This window comes from Daldinia caldariorum, assembly GCF_022478825.1.
Source record: "Daldinia caldariorum strain CBS 122874 unplaced genomic scaffold F4812scaffold_2, whole genome shotgun sequence".
NCBI lineage: Eukaryota > Fungi > Ascomycota > Sordariomycetes > Xylariales > Hypoxylaceae > Daldinia > Daldinia caldariorum.
In genome coordinates, this window is record NW_025953038.1 from 492,583 (window position 1) to 510,078 (window position 17,496).

At 46.7% G+C, this 17,496-nt stretch overlaps 4 protein-coding genes across 4 annotated transcripts; 1 reads left to right on the top strand and 3 right to left on the bottom strand.

Annotated features, from left to right (window-relative positions):
• Positions 1 to 721: 721 nt before the first annotated feature.
• F4812DRAFT_412873 (uncharacterized protein) lies at positions 722 to 8,208 on the bottom strand. Its single transcript, XM_047932738.1, has 3 exons — positions 7,578 to 8,208; positions 1,999 to 7,500; positions 722 to 1,942 (listed from the first exon to the last, which is right to left on the bottom strand). The coding sequence occupies exons 2-3, from the start codon at positions 7,475 to 7,477 to the stop codon at positions 1,296 to 1,298; spliced, it is 6,126 nt and encodes a 2,041-aa protein (XP_047793451.1). The 5' UTR covers positions 7,478 to 7,500; positions 7,578 to 8,208; the 3' UTR covers positions 722 to 1,295.
• A 1,694-nt stretch (positions 8,209 to 9,902) lies between these two features.
• F4812DRAFT_467345 (uncharacterized protein) lies at positions 9,903 to 12,277 on the bottom strand (the record flags this gene model as incomplete). Its single annotated transcript, XM_047938642.1, has 6 exons — positions 9,903 to 10,608; positions 10,661 to 10,938; positions 10,997 to 11,312; positions 11,385 to 11,406; positions 11,502 to 11,876; positions 11,927 to 12,277. 6 exons carry the CDS (start codon positions 12,275 to 12,277, stop codon positions 10,109 to 10,111), a joined length of 1,842 nt encoding a protein of 613 aa, XP_047793452.1. The 3' UTR covers positions 9,903 to 10,108.
• An 840-nt stretch (positions 12,278 to 13,117) lies between these two features.
• F4812DRAFT_455249 (uncharacterized protein) lies at positions 13,118 to 13,432 on the top strand (the record flags this gene model as incomplete). Its single annotated transcript, XM_047936793.1, has 2 exons — positions 13,118 to 13,161; positions 13,243 to 13,432. 2 exons carry the CDS (start codon positions 13,118 to 13,120, stop codon positions 13,430 to 13,432), a joined length of 234 nt encoding a protein of 77 aa, XP_047793453.1.
• A 1,416-nt stretch (positions 13,433 to 14,848) lies between these two features.
• Positions 14,849 to 16,845, bottom strand: F4812DRAFT_412904 (actin family). The gene is made up of 7 exons (XM_047932739.1): positions 16,669 to 16,845; positions 16,548 to 16,570; positions 16,232 to 16,459; positions 16,123 to 16,169; positions 15,981 to 16,067; positions 15,094 to 15,927; positions 14,849 to 15,038 (listed from the first exon to the last, which is right to left on the bottom strand). The coding sequence occupies exons 1-7, from the start codon at positions 16,701 to 16,703 to the stop codon at positions 14,973 to 14,975; spliced, it is 1,320 nt and encodes a 439-aa protein (XP_047793454.1). The 5' UTR covers positions 16,704 to 16,845; the 3' UTR covers positions 14,849 to 14,972.
• Positions 16,846 to 17,496: the final 651 nt, after the last annotated feature.

The window sequence follows — 17,496 nt, forward strand, 5'->3', positions numbered from 1 at the left end:
TGCTCTTCAGCGAGAGATCATCGCCCCCAAACTCTGCCAAGCCGGGAGATGTTCAATTCGAAACGGTGATTCGCTAGAGCGAGCCAGGATCGACAGGATGGGGTTCAGCCAACTGCGTCCGAGACCCTCTGGTCATACATAGTATATCTTCCCCCGGCCGTAGTCCACGAATCATATTACGTACCTACCTAGGTATCTAATAACGTAACACTCTACCAAAGTAGGATAGGATACCAACGTCGAAACCATATCCTCTCTCATAAGGCCTTACTCATTTCTTCTCGGCGCTGACCTCGACCTTAATGGAACAGGACTAAAGAATTACCAAGCAATCGCGGTAATATAAGCAGGAATAAAAGCTTATCTCTTAGAGTAGCAGATTTAAAAGGGATATATACCAATAGTAGTCCCATAGCTCCAGGAATTTGTACAGAATCGTTTCTGTGAAACAAGCCTCCCCCATGCCATGTGGTCGGTGGTACTGATCTACTCTAGTGAAACCAACTCGACACGTGTATTTTTTGAGAAACGAGTTGCAGTATGGAAAGCAAGACCATGTTCAATCGGTAGCTCTTTGGTCTATACAATTAACGATCGAATTTTTCTCATATTTATCCGGCGTGTCGGTTTTTTTCAGCGCTGTTTCTGTGGAAGGAGACGTAGATCATTGTCGATTATATCTCAATTGGCTGAATTGTACCTAGTAAGGTCTTGTTGATCAAAATCAGGATTGGCTTTATCGAGTAGAGACACGCTGAGACATGGGAAGAAACATCAGTATAATGCATTGTGCATTGACGTTCCGAATCTTTTATGATTAGCTATAACTAGATGTACATGTAATTACTTTACTTTCAGACATAGGGAAACAAGTATCCCCGTGATGAATTGTGATATAGTTCATCTTTTGGTGGACACACCTCGACTGTAGAATCAAGGCTTCGTTGCTAGGTAGATACCTAGGTAGATATGTGCAACAGGTAATTCTCCTCTAGGTTGATAGGGGACAAAATCTTCATGAATAACCGTTATCGAAAACAAACAAAAAAAAGAAGATCAAGGGAAACGATGCCTGAAGTAAACAGCCCGCTAGTAGCGGATAAATGGCATTCGATACAGTAGTTGATTTCCGGCGCCACTTCGCCTCGTCAAGATGATAGTCCAGAACGCCAGGTTTGTTCCTTAAAGCTTTTCGTTATCCTGCTCCATCAAATTTGGTATCCCTTCACGTACAGCACCCGCTGTTATCGTGTATTTCCACTATCACAAACCAGCTTCTTTGGATATGTCTAGTATTATTCCTCACTTACACCACCCATGAAGAAACCGTTCGGTTTACTTGGTTTCTTTCCCAACTTCAAGATGCTCAGCCTCTTTTTGACTGAATTGAACCCTATCCCACCATCATTGGGCCTATCGAAATCCCTTTCGAAGACATCCACTATCTCTCTGCTCTTGCGCGATCGGTCGGTTGCCCAATCGGGTGTGCTTGGGTCAACATTACCGTTATGAGAGGGCTGTACATGCGGGTTTAAGCTGAGATTAGTGTCACTCGATTGAGTGCGGAATATGCTCTTTCGATTGGAAGGATCTTTCCCTCTGCTTGCTTGGCTGTTGGAATCGCTATCGCCTTTATATTGCTTTAGATTCGAGATATCGCCATTAGGCTGCTGCTGAGGCTGGTGTTGGGATTCTTTCTTTTTTCCGCCCAAGAAGCTAAGTCTTGTCCCGCGCTGCTTCATAGAAATTGGCTGAGCTGCTGCTGCCTCCTCTACCACGGCAGCATTTGCCGCTAACATGCCGGCTTTAGTTTCAGGAGACGCATTCTCCGCAACGGGAGATGACCTTTGCCAAGCTGGTGAAGGTGTTGCTGAGGTATTGTCACGAGGCGTTTGAGCTGGCGCAAAAATCGCAATCTCCGGTGCAAATGTAGATAAGAAATCTGGGCTACGTTAGCCAAGGGAAATACACAAGAAGAAAAAAAAATCGGTGACTTACGCTTGTACGAGTCCTCATATCCCTTCAGAAGGACAGGGTTAGAGCTACGAGCAAAGCTGGCTAAGCACCTCTTAATCATGATCGCGTGGTCTACGAGCGCCATCTTGATCGCCTTTTCTTGCTGATCTAGCTCTGGTTCTTCTTCGTCCTCGGACTGCGGGACAGGAAGGAGCTGGCGATAGCATGCGACACTACTCTCTGAGCCAGGGTTAACCGATATATTAATGGCATCTACCATCAATTGGGCCACTTCTTCATCGTCCTCTTCGGCTAACTTCTTCTCCACAGCTGTCATTTCATGCGTCTTCCGTACGATTCGCTCAAGAGCTGTCTCCTTTGCACTTAACCGTATTGTGCGAATATCGACAATCTCACTTCGCCGCAGAATAGTAGGGAAAGGTTCAGCCGTAGTATAAACTGTCTTTTCAGCATAGTGAGTGTCGACAGGTCCATTAGTGCTTCGCTTAGATGATACCGAAAACGTCTGCGCATGAGACGAAAGGAGATAATCGCGGATAGGCTGTGGAACTCTAGCACGCTGAAATACCTGATGGCTCAGATCGCGATGAGGACTAAGAGCAGATATGACTAGGTATTGCCCTTCAACTTCGCTGTCAACGTCGCTGGATGTAAGGATCTGGGCTGCTGGATACTGTTCTTGCATACGGTCCGTAAAGGCTGACGTCCGCTCGGTAGGAGAACCTTCGTACACAAATGCTTTGTCGCGCAGATTCAGGGGAAATCCGAGACCTTTATATATTACCTTGAAGTATTTCGGCACCAACTTGTCGCCCTTTGCCAGCTTTTCGTAAATAGTTGCAATGGCTCTTTCGGTTCTGGCAAGCTTAGCGAAGTCAAAGACGTTATTCTCGTACTGGGCCTGGAGTTCCTTATAGGCTGCAAGTGCGCTGCTCCAAGCCTCCCCATCCTCGAAGTGCTTGATCATATCGAAATAGATTCGTTCCTTTCGTTCGAAATGAGTCTGTTCTGGGAGGTCAGGATCCTGAAGAGCCGGTGTTAACCTTGATGGGTCCCAATCATAGAGATCGGCATGAAGGCGAAGAGCTAGCCCAGCTTCAGTATGGTTCTTAGCATCAAATTGCAGAGTTGCTAGTTGATGGACATATCGGATAAATATCTCCTCTTTCTGCATGTCTCTGAGGAATTCCATGAGTTGAAGGCGGTTGATCAGATGAGACGCTTCACTCGTGATATCTCCGCTATGGACAGCAACTAGAAGGTCTAGAAACTCGGCAATCGTCTTGATCAGGTTTCTGAGAGCAGAGTATAGCGGATCACCTTTACTTAGTGATAATGGTTCGAATCGGTCAAGGAGTTCGCTGATGAAAAGCTTTTGCAAGATACTCTCAGTCATGGTCTTGTCTTTGAAGAATCCATCCAGGCAATCTATCATCTCTGTTTGGATAACAGAGAGATCTTCACTCAGCGTCCATTCACTAACGATCATGGTTTGGAGAACTTCGACGGCCATCCTCCTTAGTCCTTCGTGAACGCTCAGACAGAGCTCTACTATAGGACCAACCAGTGTAGGGACATATTGGACTTGATAACCACCCATCTTTGCTAATCCATACCGAGATCTCTCGTCAGGGCTGGTGTCCCAACCAATAGCTTCCCAGGTACGCCTTAACAATTCAGCACCGTGTTCCCTAACGTCACCGGCAATCTTCCAAACTGCTCTTCGCTTTTGTTCCGAGAAGGTCTCAAGTGCCAAATGACCGCTGCCGACGAGTTTTAGTAGCGTGGAGAAAAACATCCGCCACAACTCCGTATCAAAATCTTCGGCCTCGTCGGGATGAGGCAAGAAGGATTCTAGGAGGATGCTTGCAAGATATTGTAGAGTTCTCATAGTTGACTTATGATGATAGATATATACACTGAGCCAACTTGACGGGAAAGCTTCCCCCTGCAAGATACTTGTATGCACATGGAGTGTATTCTTCAAGAGGATCGTAAGGTCTTCTGCGGCCAGCTCAAGTTGCATTCCGTTAGGCGAGTTCGAAAGAGCAGACAAAATTGCTGATAATTCTATCAAAGCTTCATCAAACTGAACGGCATCTCCGGGTATTTGTTTGCTCGGAAATGGGTATGTTGTTGGGAACAGAAGTGAAAATCGGGTTTTCGGTTTCAGCTCGGTAGCTTGGATTGATAAATAGGAGCTGATAATTTTTGGTATGTAATCAGGAATCTCGGCATTCAAATGATGCACTTGGCTGGCCAATACCGAGCAACAAAGACGAACTTGTTCCTTCCATTGCTCTGTTACCTCGTCCGTCCGACCCCAGTGTGGCGCAATCCACCTGACCGTGTTGGCACAGAGAGCTGATCGTTGTTCTGGACCAGAAAATAGGTCTAGCTTAGAATAGTTGATGATCAAAACTAGCTTGTACAGCACCAGCTTACCCTTGACCAGAGCACATGAATCCATAAAGTCAATAGCTATGTGAAGTATCTCCTCGGTGGTAAGCAATCCAGTGAGTTCGGGTAACCACGTATGAAAATGCTGTACAGCCAATGTCTGGCTTCCCACTAAAACTGGTGCAGTACTTCGCATCATTGAATCGAGCGCCTTAAATATGCTCTGCAAATTTCGAGTAAAGCTGGCCGTGCTGCCAGTAATTCCAATACCAGCTTCCTTGACTTTCTGTTGCCCTCTCGCATGGGTAATGAACTTGAGTATATGGCGTACGACCTTCAGCGTAGCCCTCAATTTCCGAGCAGTCTCCGACTCGGTTGGCTTTGTGAGTAGCCGCGTGAAGGACCTGACAAGACAGGGAGTGGCAAATGGATAATTGAACTTTGTCTCTGCATAGTGATCCACGAGAGGGCCCAAGTTAAACCGGCGGTCGTGGACTATGCCCAGAACTCGGACCAGGGCTGTAAAGACGAGGTCTTCGTACTCATCGTTACCTTGATATTCAACTAAAATACCAAAGAGAGCGTCCAGGACGTCGCTTAGCAACTTAACAACCTCAATCTCAGGCACAAACACGAGTTGCTTCAACAATGATGGGATTTCGTCTCTAGGACCCTCTTTCCATTTCAATAACCCAAGGACTATTCGATCCTGTGAGAATCTGGTACTACAGAGATAGGTTTCAACTCGAAGAGTTGCAAGTGGGCCGGTAACCTCGCTCGAGTCGCTGCGAGCGCTCCAAGGAAGAGATAGATACCCACCCCTGCCAGTTGGCCCAGCCTGCGCAGTTTGTGTGTACTCGTCTAGCTTATAAAGGAGTAGAGAATGCGGACCGTCACCCAGAAAGGCCTGTTGATCCCACAGGGGCATATATGCAATCGCAAAAGGCGTGTTCGGCAGATCGGAAACGGCAAAAACGACATTTGATGTACTAACATCAGCAGGGAGAAGTGAGAGCCGAAGGGTTTGGTCCCAGTGCTCGCCACGCTCTACAGCAAATGAGCGCCAGGTAGTCACTGGCTCCGAATTTGAAGAGGCGTATATACAATCTTCGATTCGCTCTCCTGATTGTCGCCGAACTTCTAAGGAGACTATAAGATTTCCACCGTGCATATTGCTAGATATAGCCGTCGCACTAGCCCCGAAACGCGAGATCAGGTTCTGACGGGCCAAAAGAGCTTCTGTAACGGTGACGTAGATGTCAGACCGAGGTTTTGTCGGGGCGCCGGAGAATCCCATCTTGCTGGTTTTGCTAATTCCAGCAAGTAGAGTAGGAGTTGCTTTGATAAGGGCATCTGCGTCGGGGCTGTTGAAAGATTTGAGGTGAATTTGTAATCGCTCTGCCCTCCTGGACTTTTCGTAGTGGCCTGATTTGCTTTCCAGAAGGTCACGAACCAGCCCGTCCCAGCCCTCAGCGCTGTCATACTTCTCAGTGGGGAACCTCGCGGATGGCGACCAGACTGTAAGGACGTGCTCTGACTCTTCATCCTGTTTCATGATCGAGTTCAAACTAAGCACACCCATGCCCACCATTCTTTCCGCTAGCATCTGCGATGGTAGCGGCCCGTCTATGGATGGGCGTCCTGCCCTCGAGCCGGCAGTACTTGGAGGCATCGTCCCATCTCTGCTCTCGAGATTGTCCGTCGGAGGCCTGTCCTCCGGTTGTTCAGATAAAGCATCAAGTTTTGTTCCCCCTCTAGAGAACGCAGATCTCGTAGTTCCCCACATCAGACTTCTCCTAGAAGGTTTACCACCACTAGAGGAGGAGGACGGTTTACTATTTGAGAACGGCGTATTGGGTTGGCCAAATGAACCTGACCTCGAAACAGGCTTATTCGATATTACCTGTTGTGGAGAGCGCACTTTGACAATTAGGTACAGTTCTGAGTCGGCGGATGGTCCATCGCCAATGTCAGCGGAAGTCAAATCCGTAAATAAGGTACGCATCTGCGGATTTCTGTTCAAATAGCCCATCGTACCACCTGATGGAACCTCAATTATGTAGCTTTCCGAGAGCCTGGTTAGGGTTCCTCCGATCGATTTACTAACGAGGTAAAGAACCAACGTTGTGGGCTCGTTAGAAGAACCGACGAAGCTCTTAATATCAACCATTAGGTGGTGTAACGCGGATAATTCAACTTGCGGCTGCGGTGGCTCGTCTAATAAACTCATGATCGACTGTAACTTGGTGATCTCCACAACCGAATCGTCGCCAGTCAGGATTCTTCCTCTTGCATTGGGATCCCGCACAATGACCTCTCCTCCGCACAATTTATTCCCCCTGACCAGATCCCACACCGTTTTTTCCCTCAATGCATTATACTCTCGAGTTGTGAGAAGGTTATGTAAAAATTGTCTCCTTGACAGGTCCAGGGTTTGTATTAGCTGGGAAACTTTGTCCAGCTTAGTATACTGCCTTGTAAGCAATAACTCGTGGAAATTAGTCGAGTGCCATTCGCGTAGGCACGACGCGATTTCGTCTACCAGAGGTTCCATTGTAGAAGTAGACGTCTCATCCCCTAACCTAAGCATTGGTACCGGCGCGGCTGGCTTAGGTGCACCAGGTTCGCGTATTCCCAGCTCGGGGGCACAACCAAGGGCACCACCGAACATGGCGTCGTTCGATCTAAGCAACCTATTCCCATGTTCGATATCTCTGAAGTAGGACTTCCTCATGCTCACGCCCATTCCACTCTTGCCAGAGTCGCTCCCGATAGGTGGCGCATCATCGTCCCCTTGGTAATTACTGCTATTATCCGAATTTCCGTCTCCATTATCCAACACCTCACGTATCTCAACACATGTGCGTGGGAAGATGCCGGAAAAAACACGAGCTTCGAGAGGCTGGCCCCTGACGGATGTCAAGCCAGCCAGAAGCGAGGGAGGCGCTAGCAGATATCCCCGCAGCCATTGACCGTCCGAGGTCTCTTCGATAATATATAGATCATCGCCAATCTCTAGAGGGAGTTCGTTTTCGTTCTTGGTCTCGAAGGGATAGGTCGCGACGGCGAAGGCGATACGGGGCAAAGGTTGCCAGGGCATTGAGGCGGTTAGTCGCACCGTAACTGCGGATCGGTCAACCGCATGGGACGGGCAGAGAAGGATTTAGGATCCGATCCTAGCTTCTCACGCGGGTACGTACGGACAACGACGAGTGGAAACTGGGGCAATTCATTCACTTAAAAGACAGTGGGCGACAAGTGAACCAGATAACCAGATAGGAGCTCTTGTCGCAGGTAGGTTTAAGAACAAAAGAGTGACGAAGACGATGGGTTAGTTCGTTTCATGAGACGGTTGGTATATGGTTATTTTGGATTTGGATTTGGATCGGTTGTCGCAAATCTTGATGTGGCTGGTTGGTTGTATGGGCTTGGTGCTAGGGAGCCCGGGAGAAGTTCAAGTTAGGAAAGTATTAGAAGATTGTAATAGATCAAAAAGATGATAGAAGAGGATGGGGGTATCAAAGATCAAACAAATGAAATTGTCGCTGACGAAGGAAAGTAATTGCTCGGATACTCGAAGCTTGCAAGTTAAGACGAAGGCCAGTAGAAGGTTAAAAAAAAGAGGGTATTCACACAATAGGGTACCGGGATTGATCCCTCGTATAAGCAGTAAAGAACTTTGATACTGAATAGAGAAACAAAGTTTTGAGTCTTGACAAGGGGGGGAGGCTTGAATTCGGGTACGGTAAGGTCACAAGCTTCAGCCTTCACCATCTCATCGACATAGTATACATTTTGAACGGTACCTTGCAAAATTGCGATAGAACGGACCAACAAGAGGTTGTTGCGATTACACTAGGGAAAATGACAAGGGGGGGATTTTTAGGAAACAGAAAATAAAAAAAAAAATAAAAAAAATTGGCCCGCTTATCCCCTAGCTCTCTGCGCCTCTAACTCTAGTAGGTACTATCTAGATAGGAGGTACCTATACGTTAGGTACTTGAAGAGACAAACACAAAAAAGGACATTGCTTGCAGGAGAATTGAGCTGGGTATTGGGGAAAGCAGCACTGAGACTTGGGGAGACTTCATCATCCAATTGGGCAATTGAGCACTTAGATCCTTCCCGGTAGAGTGCTACTCAAGCTTACTTATACCCAAGTAGATTAGCTCAAACGCGGACGTTTTAGTGTAGAACGTTTCACCGTTGTATTGTACAGCACTAACGACATATAGCGCGTGTAGGATAGTCTGCCCTGCTGTTGTTTCCCCTTTCGAATTTAGAGCGGGTCAAGGCTCCACATGGCACATTAAACTGACAGTGCGACGGGGAGGGGGATCGTCACCATTAACTCTCCACTAATCAACAATTTATTATTAAGAGGTAGGTAATTACCTAGCAACCAGAAAATCACAAGTCCACCTTCAATATGTTGTCGAGATGTGTCGCACAGCTGCAGTACCACTCTTACACGACCTTCATTTAGAACTTACAGGTTCAAGGCTTGGCAACCATATGGAGATTTATCAGAGGCGTACCAGGTACCTAAGGTATTCGAATTCAAATTTCCTTCCCGTATCTTTCGTCACTTTTATCCTCTTTTCATCTAATGTTACCTAATGTCTCTTAACATTATTTACATTATTTCTCGCCGTCTAACCCCCCTTTCTGGAGCATTTTAACTCTGGACCGGACACCCTCCACAGGACACTTCGCCAACCACCTGCACGTATTTTTAGCTCAAGGTGTGTTTGATTCCAAATGTGCAGAAACATTCTCGGTCCGAGTAAGAAGAGTTGAACATGATTCATATATTTCTTCCTTTCTTTCCAAAGTTCAATGGTCCAGTCTAGTACGTCTATACCTACTGCTAACCCATCATCCTACCTAATTTCGTTATATCAGTTACTCAATAGGCAAAAGGACAATTGTCCCTTAGCCTATATTATCTTGATTCTTGTCATTTCATAAAATCGAAAGTCATATTCAACTACGAATCAGTGCTCAGTCATCATCAGCATTCCATCGCACAGTTCGATTCGATCTAACATCATTACACCCATTTCCCCGGAAGATATCATATTTCTTTAGTATCAGGTTATCGCCTTATATTAAGCACGACGTTTCGTACGTAGGAAACCCACGTAGAAGCTTCAAGCCATCATTCAAACTACATCTAATACAGAGAATCCGACAGTTTCTACTTTTCACAGCACGTCCCATCCGTAGATATAGGTAAAATGTCCTCTCAGGAGCAATTAACTTTTCGAAATGACCGATAGGCTTTTCCACGGTTCGTGCACATACCGATAGGTGCATGGTTTTACGGGGAAGGATAACAACTATACATGAGGCTCGACTGCCTCCCAGGCTACTGCAGGCATGTATGGCCCCGTGTTTCCTTGCATTAGTGTACAAGCCGATTTTCTTATGCCATCTTAACTACATGAGCTTAGCAAACAAATTAGCTCACGATATCACGACGTGAGACGAAATCTGCTAAGGCAAGACAGGTCCGTAAAATAATATGAATGAACACACTCCATTCCTTATATACTTTGAGTATTGAATCCTCTCATAAAGGCAAGAGGTTCAAATTCAGTCTCCATAATATCCCCGCGGTCACAGGAAAAATGACAGATACATAAGAGATCGTTATTAAAGAGTGTAAAAGTGCGCTTAAACGAATCGCACGCGAACCACCAGGTATAAGTATCCATTTCCTAAACTCTCAAATACCCGTCTCAATAGTCCCATCCCATCCAGTACTGGTGGAAGCATAGCCGGAGTCCGAATTTTCATCGAAAAGGGAACAATTGTTAGAATTATGAAAGTCAAATTGTATGTCAATGTCACTAAACGCGCCGATTGGAATTGGAAACGACGTAGTAGGGTCAAACAGAGACGAGAAATCCAACAAGGAGTCACCATTTTCGTTACTGGTCGGAGCAGGTTGTTCCCTTGCAGCAGGGGAGCCGGGCGTACGAGCCCTTGGCGTCGCAGCAGGAGTTGCCGATGCCGACCGATCATTCTGTGTGAGGTCTTTAAAGAATTCGAACAGCCCATCGCGAATGATATCAGGAAGACCGACAAGTATATCGACCTGTACTTTCTCGAATGACCTTTCCACTTTCTTCTGTACGTACTTAGGCAACTCTTTCTTAAGTCGCGTCTCAACCTTTTTCCATTCAGCGCGTTTGGAGAATCCTAGGGAGTCATTGCCGTCATAATCTATCAGGTGGTTAGTATTTTCATATTACTCAACGTCTCGGAATTCACTTACAGGGAGTTGGCATTGCGTTAAGGTTAGCGTTTGGAAACAGGATCTTGTAAATTTCTGCCCATCTCTGCTCATCAGTCATGCCGGGGCAGTTCTTCCTTCGCACTTTTAACTTTGCTTCGGTGACCTCGTCGATACCTTGAAGTACTAGAACAATATCTAATATCTTGCAAGGCACGAGAGCTCGGATATGATCAGCTAGATCCTTGCCGTCATCGAAGGAATCGTAGCATCTAGGGCAAACATGTTTCGGCAGTCGATGAGCGCGGTACAGATGCTCCCTACTCAGACTGTCAATACGGCAATCCGTTTATCATTCAATGGTTCAGAGATACCTACTTTAAGCGATGAAGCGAGGTCCAGCCCGGTCCCGCACAGCTTCGATGCTTTCTATGCGCCTTTGGGTCATTTTTGTAAAAAGGGCATGCGAACTTTCGCTCTGACTCTACATCTTTCTTCGCGCGCTTACTGTCCCCTCTATCCGGATCGTCTTCATCGCCCCCGGCTGAAGAATTGTCCTGGTCATCTCCACCCAATCGACGTTTCGTTCGAGTTGAAGGGCCTGATTGACCCTGCCCAGAACTACTACTTCCGGAATTGGTTTCCGTAGAACTACCGGTGGAGCTACCCGAAGCTTCGGACGCTTCACATGCATCTTGTCTCTGTTAGCATCTCATACGAATTTAACAGATTAATTTCTTAGAAAATATGGAAGGTTCAAGTGAACGAGAAAGACTTGTCACGACATACTATAGGTAATGGTTAGCCCATATCAAAGATGACCTAAAGACGAAACTCAACCACTACCAAAAAAAAAAAAGAAGAAGAAAGATCAGTCTCATACTGACCAGGAAATAATGGCGAGCTTCTTATCAAACCAGCGGTTGAACTTAGCCATTACAATAGCAACAGCCTCTTGCTTCTTAATGGCCACGTACTGATCAGGCGTCAGTCCTCTCTCACTCTCGTGGTTGAGTTGACAATGGCTGAGTTCTCGAGCAGCGCGTGCCTGCTTTTCACCCTCCATAAGACCGACTGCTCGAGAATCCTGCTGTGATAATTCGCCAGTATGATACCCCTCGTGATGTATACTGATTTCTTCCCTGTATACACTAAGCTCGCCCAGGCATTTCTCGGAGTCTAGGTCAACAGATCTAGTATCGTTAACTATAAGCGAGTGCCCAGCTAGGGTATAGTCGGGACAAGCTATTCTACTCTGCTAGAGCGACGGTAAGAACAATTTCATTTTTTACTCTGTGGGAGCCTTACCGAGTCACCGGCGCTTGTCGGTCCTGGTATCTGCAGCTTCGTAAAGTCACTCCTGGATGATGAGGTCAACTTCTTGACCATGCTTCGCTTGAGGCGATGTTCACGACGGCAGTTGATCCGCTCCCACTGGGCCACGATTTTCGCTTTGGTCGTGTTCCAAGTATGTTCAAAGGAGTCAAGGTAATTCTTCTGGAAGTGACGGTTCGGTTTTACCCGCCCGATAGCCAAGTTGTGAGTATGAGGAGATTCGTGCAACTGACGGTAGCGATATTGGTAGCGATAATAGTAAGGAACAGAGCTCGCTGGGAAAATGTCGTGAGCAGTCAATAGATCACGGGGTCTTTGAAGCATCTCTCCTAGATATAATGCGGAGTCATCACGGAGGTGACGATATAATAGTCACTTATAAGCAGCATTTATTGACAACTGAGGGACTGAATTAAATGAAGTATAATACCAGAATAGCTTTCCTCGTGTTCCAAATATCAGGATGTGTTAACTTCGGCTGGAATAAGAAGATTTGATATTCACGAAGTAGAATTGCTATATTTCGTTGATCCCGCCCAGCCAGAATACCAACATTTATACAAGGCCGGTTTTGCGCAACGGCGCAAAACGAGGTGGAGATATGCGCAAAGCTGACAATCTACCAATCAGGCACGCTGACGTGCTCGATGCTGATTGCGTAGGATACCCTCGGAAGCGCAAGCACTATAGGACCTGTCGGCATTGTGTGTAGTACGCCTTCGCGTTATCCGACACATGGGGCACTGAGGCCCTGAGGCCCTAACATCGCGAAGTTGTAACCTCGTGCATTACCCAGAGAACGCCCGCGTTCGCGCGGATCATAACCAACCCCATATCCCGCCTTTATATAAGTTATAACTCGCAAGCGATGTAGATACCATGAGCATTGACTTAGTATGTCTATCGCGCCTCAGCGCGCGGTAAAGTGGCGATCCATATAATGACGGTGAAAGCCATGCCAGTATAGTGAGTCTTCGTAGACAAACTCAACCTGCAATCATTAGAGCAATCAGAACTGGAAAAGTCCTTCGAGTGTATAGAGATTCCTATTTTGGTCAACCATTCAGACACCCCAAATTACACTATTACCTTCTCGCAGGATACCTCCTTCGTATCCTGCCAAGCTTTCCACCCGATACAAGCAGATAAAGGTCGGGGTTCACCATGTCTCAAGCCACAAGCTCGTCAAACCCATCTCCGAGCAACCTGTGAGTACCTAACCTAACAGACTTGTCCGTCTCGGTCTGGTCGCAAGGCCCCCTTTTTTGCTGACACAACGGGCGCACCAGAAGCCGACGGCCATCGTCCGAGATGATGAGATACTACCTCGCCAGTCGGCCCAGCACGACGACGGACAGACTTGTCCAGGGGAATGTCATGTCGGACGGAGACCTCATGGATAGCTTCAAGAGGAAGGAAATCCAGATGGAAGCGCTGGTAAAGCTGGCCAAAGGGCAGGGTTCGTCTAAGTCGACTTAGCCGGACAACACGGAAGGTTGCTGGATAATTGTACGTATAACTGCCTGGGGATAAAGCCAAAGAAAATAAAACGCTTCAAGAGGAGAACGTAATAAGAATATAGGAGAAGGGATAGAAGAATATGGGAGCATAAGAGCAGGCGTTAATATTAATGTTTTTGATTCCCCAGGTTTATTCTTAGACTTGCATCCGCGTTCAAGCATGCATCTGCCACACTGGCCCTCCCCTTTTTTTTCTCCTCCACGAATCCATCCGTCCATCCATCAAAATAAAAATCCAATCCTTTCTTTCCATAATCCCAGCCACCAGTACTTCATTCGCTGTTACGAGAGCGGGAGCGTTTAGTAGACGGAGTCGGGGGAACGTGTCAGGCAGTTATTTGCATCGAATTCTCCAACCAATGGCTCTCGAGCCCCCACGGTGATGCGGCGCGAACATTGGAGGAACCAAGCTTTTGAATGCTGCTTCGGCGATCAATAGGAACCGAGGGGTGGAAATCCCATGACACGCTTCCGCTAATCGTCGCAGGTGTTTGCTTCGTGCTCGATGGACTTATTGATCCGGTGCTGCTTGTACTGGTGGTGATAGGTTACATGTCCACGCGCGCTATTCTTTACTCATTAGAGGCCGGGTTTCCTTCGAAAACATACTAGTTTCTCGCAGAGCGTATAGTGAAGGCATGTTTTAGAAATCTATGCGCACTCTTACGTTGGACAGGAGTAGCTTAGTACCTCCTCAGGTAAAGGACCGAACTGTCTAACCCAGAGCACTATCCGACTTATCATGAAGCCCAGGAGAATATCGAGGACGACAGTGATTTAAATAAGCTTTGTTGAGTTTAATATAGTTTGGTTGCTTATTCAATGGCAACAGCTACAGGTTGCTGTCTCCTAATGGTAGCTCTAATAAGCCATACAGCTAGCTAGCTCAACTATTTATAAGCTGTGCCATGCGAAATGATGCTCAAAACGTGCTACCGGTCCGGGCCTGTTAGTCAAAATATGTATAAATGCATCAAGAAAATGAAATGTGTCAGTTTCTCTCACTCTTGTCGCTTTGCTCTTCAACCCCATATATCGATAATTGTCTACCATACCTACATCTGAGAGAAGATATAGCTAAATCCTACCTAGGGTAGGTACCTAAGGTAGCCATGGGCCTCGAGGTTTGAGACATGACAACGTTGCAATCTTCCCAACGCGATTACCTAGAATTATTCAAAGCTATCATATATGTTGGGGTATTCTACGTCAAGGACAAGGAAAGAAAAGGTCGACTGAGTCCTGTAGTTAGGGTACGAAGACCCCGCGATGGGATTGTAGATCGAAGCAAGCCAAGGCTTAGAAGGGATGATAATGTGATAGGTTTGGCGTGGAAAGCCATTTTAAATGTTCTACGTTGCAATGTTGGAAGCGTATACCATAAAATTTTGGTAGTCATTCATAGTTCTAATAATCACTTTGCTGTTCTTTGGATACACATCCACTGTTTACACCTTCTCGCCCTCTATCTGGTATCGCGACTAAATATCAGTTTTGCCTTACGAACCACCAGGTCCACCAAGTAGAGCAAACCTCCGCACGATTCCTGGTCCATATTCTTGATACTGTACCAAGTTAGCTTTCAGTAACTTATTATTTTAAGATAAAGGAGAATCTTACCTCGGCCTTGGTGTGGCAATACGATCGGAACTCGGGAGTTTGTCCTAGCAAACTACCACCAAACCACGGACCGTGCCGTTGTCGCTTGTGCGTAATGACTTGCACCTCCAAGCCACCGCTCTTTGCTCCTCCGCTGCGAACCTCGCTGGCTCGAATTCGAGCGTCAACTAAGTGCTTGATATCGCGTTGCAATCTTCGTCCAAAATCCTTGTATAACGTGCTACCTCCTGATAAGACAATGTTCTTGTATAGTCCTCGTCGAACATCGATCGGACTGGATTGGATGACGCCGTCAACGACAACGGGGAGTGGCGTAAGGAAGTCGGAAGAGTAGATTTCGGGATTGAAGAATATTTCAGGAGCAAGGAACCGCTCGTACCCCACGTCGACTGTGACCTGGCGACCACCCGGTTGTGAAACGACGTGCTTGGCAAATCGACTACGATCCCGGTCGAACTTCGAAAACTCCTTGACAATATCGGGACACACGTAACAGTATTCTTCTTTGATTTCTTGGGCTGTCTTCAACGAGCTATCGGGCTCTCCTCGATCACGTAGGAGAGATTGGACGAAGTAAGTAATGTCTCGACCGGCGATCGGAATGGATTTAATCGAGGACCCAATCACGTAACCTTCAGCAACGGGAATGACGTGCGTGACACCATCACCGGAGTCGATAACGGTACCCGTAAGGGATCGATCTGACACTTTCGCCGATGTCCAAGATGCAGCAAGGGCGAGGACAGCTTGGACAGCGATATAGAGACCGGCACAATTGAATGATTCGAAGAAGATTTCGGCCGTGTTCTCTCGGTTTTCGGGAGGGTTCAAAGGCTGTAACGCGTTAGCGGGTATTCTCGGTGGTAGGACTGGCGGTGGCTTCGTACGGGTTCGGTTAACAGGAAATAGTGGTCTTCAGGCTCGACGCGGAGATATTTGAAGATAGAGTTGGACCAAAATCTTTCCATGTGATCCTAAGTATGATGTATCAGTATCGAACTCGATGATGAGTAGGTCCGGGGCTTATACCCAGTTCTCTATTTGACCGTGTCGGATTGGGTAGTGTAAACCATAACCTGTCCGAATGTCAGCAACACAACCGTATAGAGCTTTTATTGATCGAATATCGAATACTAACCAGGACCGCTCGCAGCAGCAATTGCTTCATCGCCGATAAAGAAATCTAGGTCTTCGGTACCCCTTTTCGTCGAGAGATGGCCGGCGGGACCAGCACCCCCTGTGAGGAAAGACGGCTTGTTTGCTACGGCCGGTCGTCCGGAACCCGTTCCACCACTACCAGCTGCTCCTCCCTTCGTAGCTATCGCGGTTGGAAAAACGAATGAGGGAGAGTCGTTACCGGCGAAACCTATCGTCGTAAAGAAGCGGTGGGTTAGAAGATGGTTATTGAAAGGGTATATAGCGGTGTATTCCGTCAGCATAAGAAGCTAGCTTACCAAGTTTAGAGAATCCCGTGCCGCTATTTTCAAAAGTCAAGTTAGCATTACTCTTCCCCGTATTCTGAGATCTTTAGGGGGCATCAAATAAGCTCCTGATTGCGGGGTTACAAGTACATACTTGTCCATGACAACGGCAGGGGTTTGGTTCGCCATTTTGAAGGGATAGAGGCTACACAAGCTTCTTAGAGAGTTAAATCAAAGCTCGGCGCAGTAGAAGGGAAAGAAGCGTTGTCGTGGTGGTGAAACAACCCGCGGGGAAGCTGTTGAAGTTGGTTGGCGATGATGTAGGCTGGAGAGTTGAAATTACGTGCCTGGGCCTATCGTGAAGTTAGGTTGCTAGGTATAGTGTGGCTGTGCGGGAACAAGCTGGAGAGGTGGGGCCTACACAACCCAGCTATAAATGCGGCTGAGAACTTCAGCAGTGATGTATGTACTGGGTACCTAAGGTAAGGTTAGGTACAACTTGCACTAAGCCTAACTCTAAATTATCCCTTACCTGCGTGCCATAATTTTGCATGTCGGTACCTTAGGTACCTCCTAATATTAGGTAGAAGGAGGTGAATCGAATTGATCTGATCATACTACTTTCAAGATATCAATATTTCATTTAGTTTATCTCAAGTTGTATTCATATTTAATAAGTTCATGATATTTTATAGAAGACAACCTAATCTTTACACAATATCGTCATAAGAACATAACGCCTCAAGTACAACTAAAATCTACCTAACCTTAGGTACCTAGGTAAGTACCTAAGAAAAATGGAAGTTTCGGGAGTTGCCATAGGTACCTCTAACTTGTACCTCAATAGGTACACATGTCAAAGCTGCCAGGCCTATAAGGCAATGCCATATCAACTGAAGAAGGCACGACATCTATATCAGCATCTTCTAGACTTTAGAGGTAAGTGCACATTGACTTATAATCATTTTATATCGAAGAGGAT

Bases quoted from the DNA above. Each gene is read 5' to 3' on its own strand.
- F4812DRAFT_412873 (XM_047932738.1), bottom strand. From the start codon at position 7,477: ATGCCCTGGCAACCTTTGCCCCGTATCGCCTTCGCCGTCGCGACCTAT. The intron at 1,943-1,998 runs GTAAGTCACCGA...AACGTAGCCCAG, and splicing joins ATATGAGGACTCGTACAAGC to ATTTCTTATCTACATTTGCA.
- F4812DRAFT_412904 (XM_047932739.1), bottom strand. From the start codon at position 16,703: ATGGCGAACCAAACCCCTGCCGTTGTCATGGACAA. The intron at 16,571-16,668 runs GTATGTACTTGT...TTTTGAAAATAG, and splicing joins CCTGCCGTTGTCATGGACAA to CGGCACGGGATTCTCTAAAC. The intron at 16,068-16,122 runs GTATAAGCCCCG...CATCATACTTAG, and splicing joins ACGGTCAAATAGAGAACTGG to GATCACATGGAAAGATTTTG.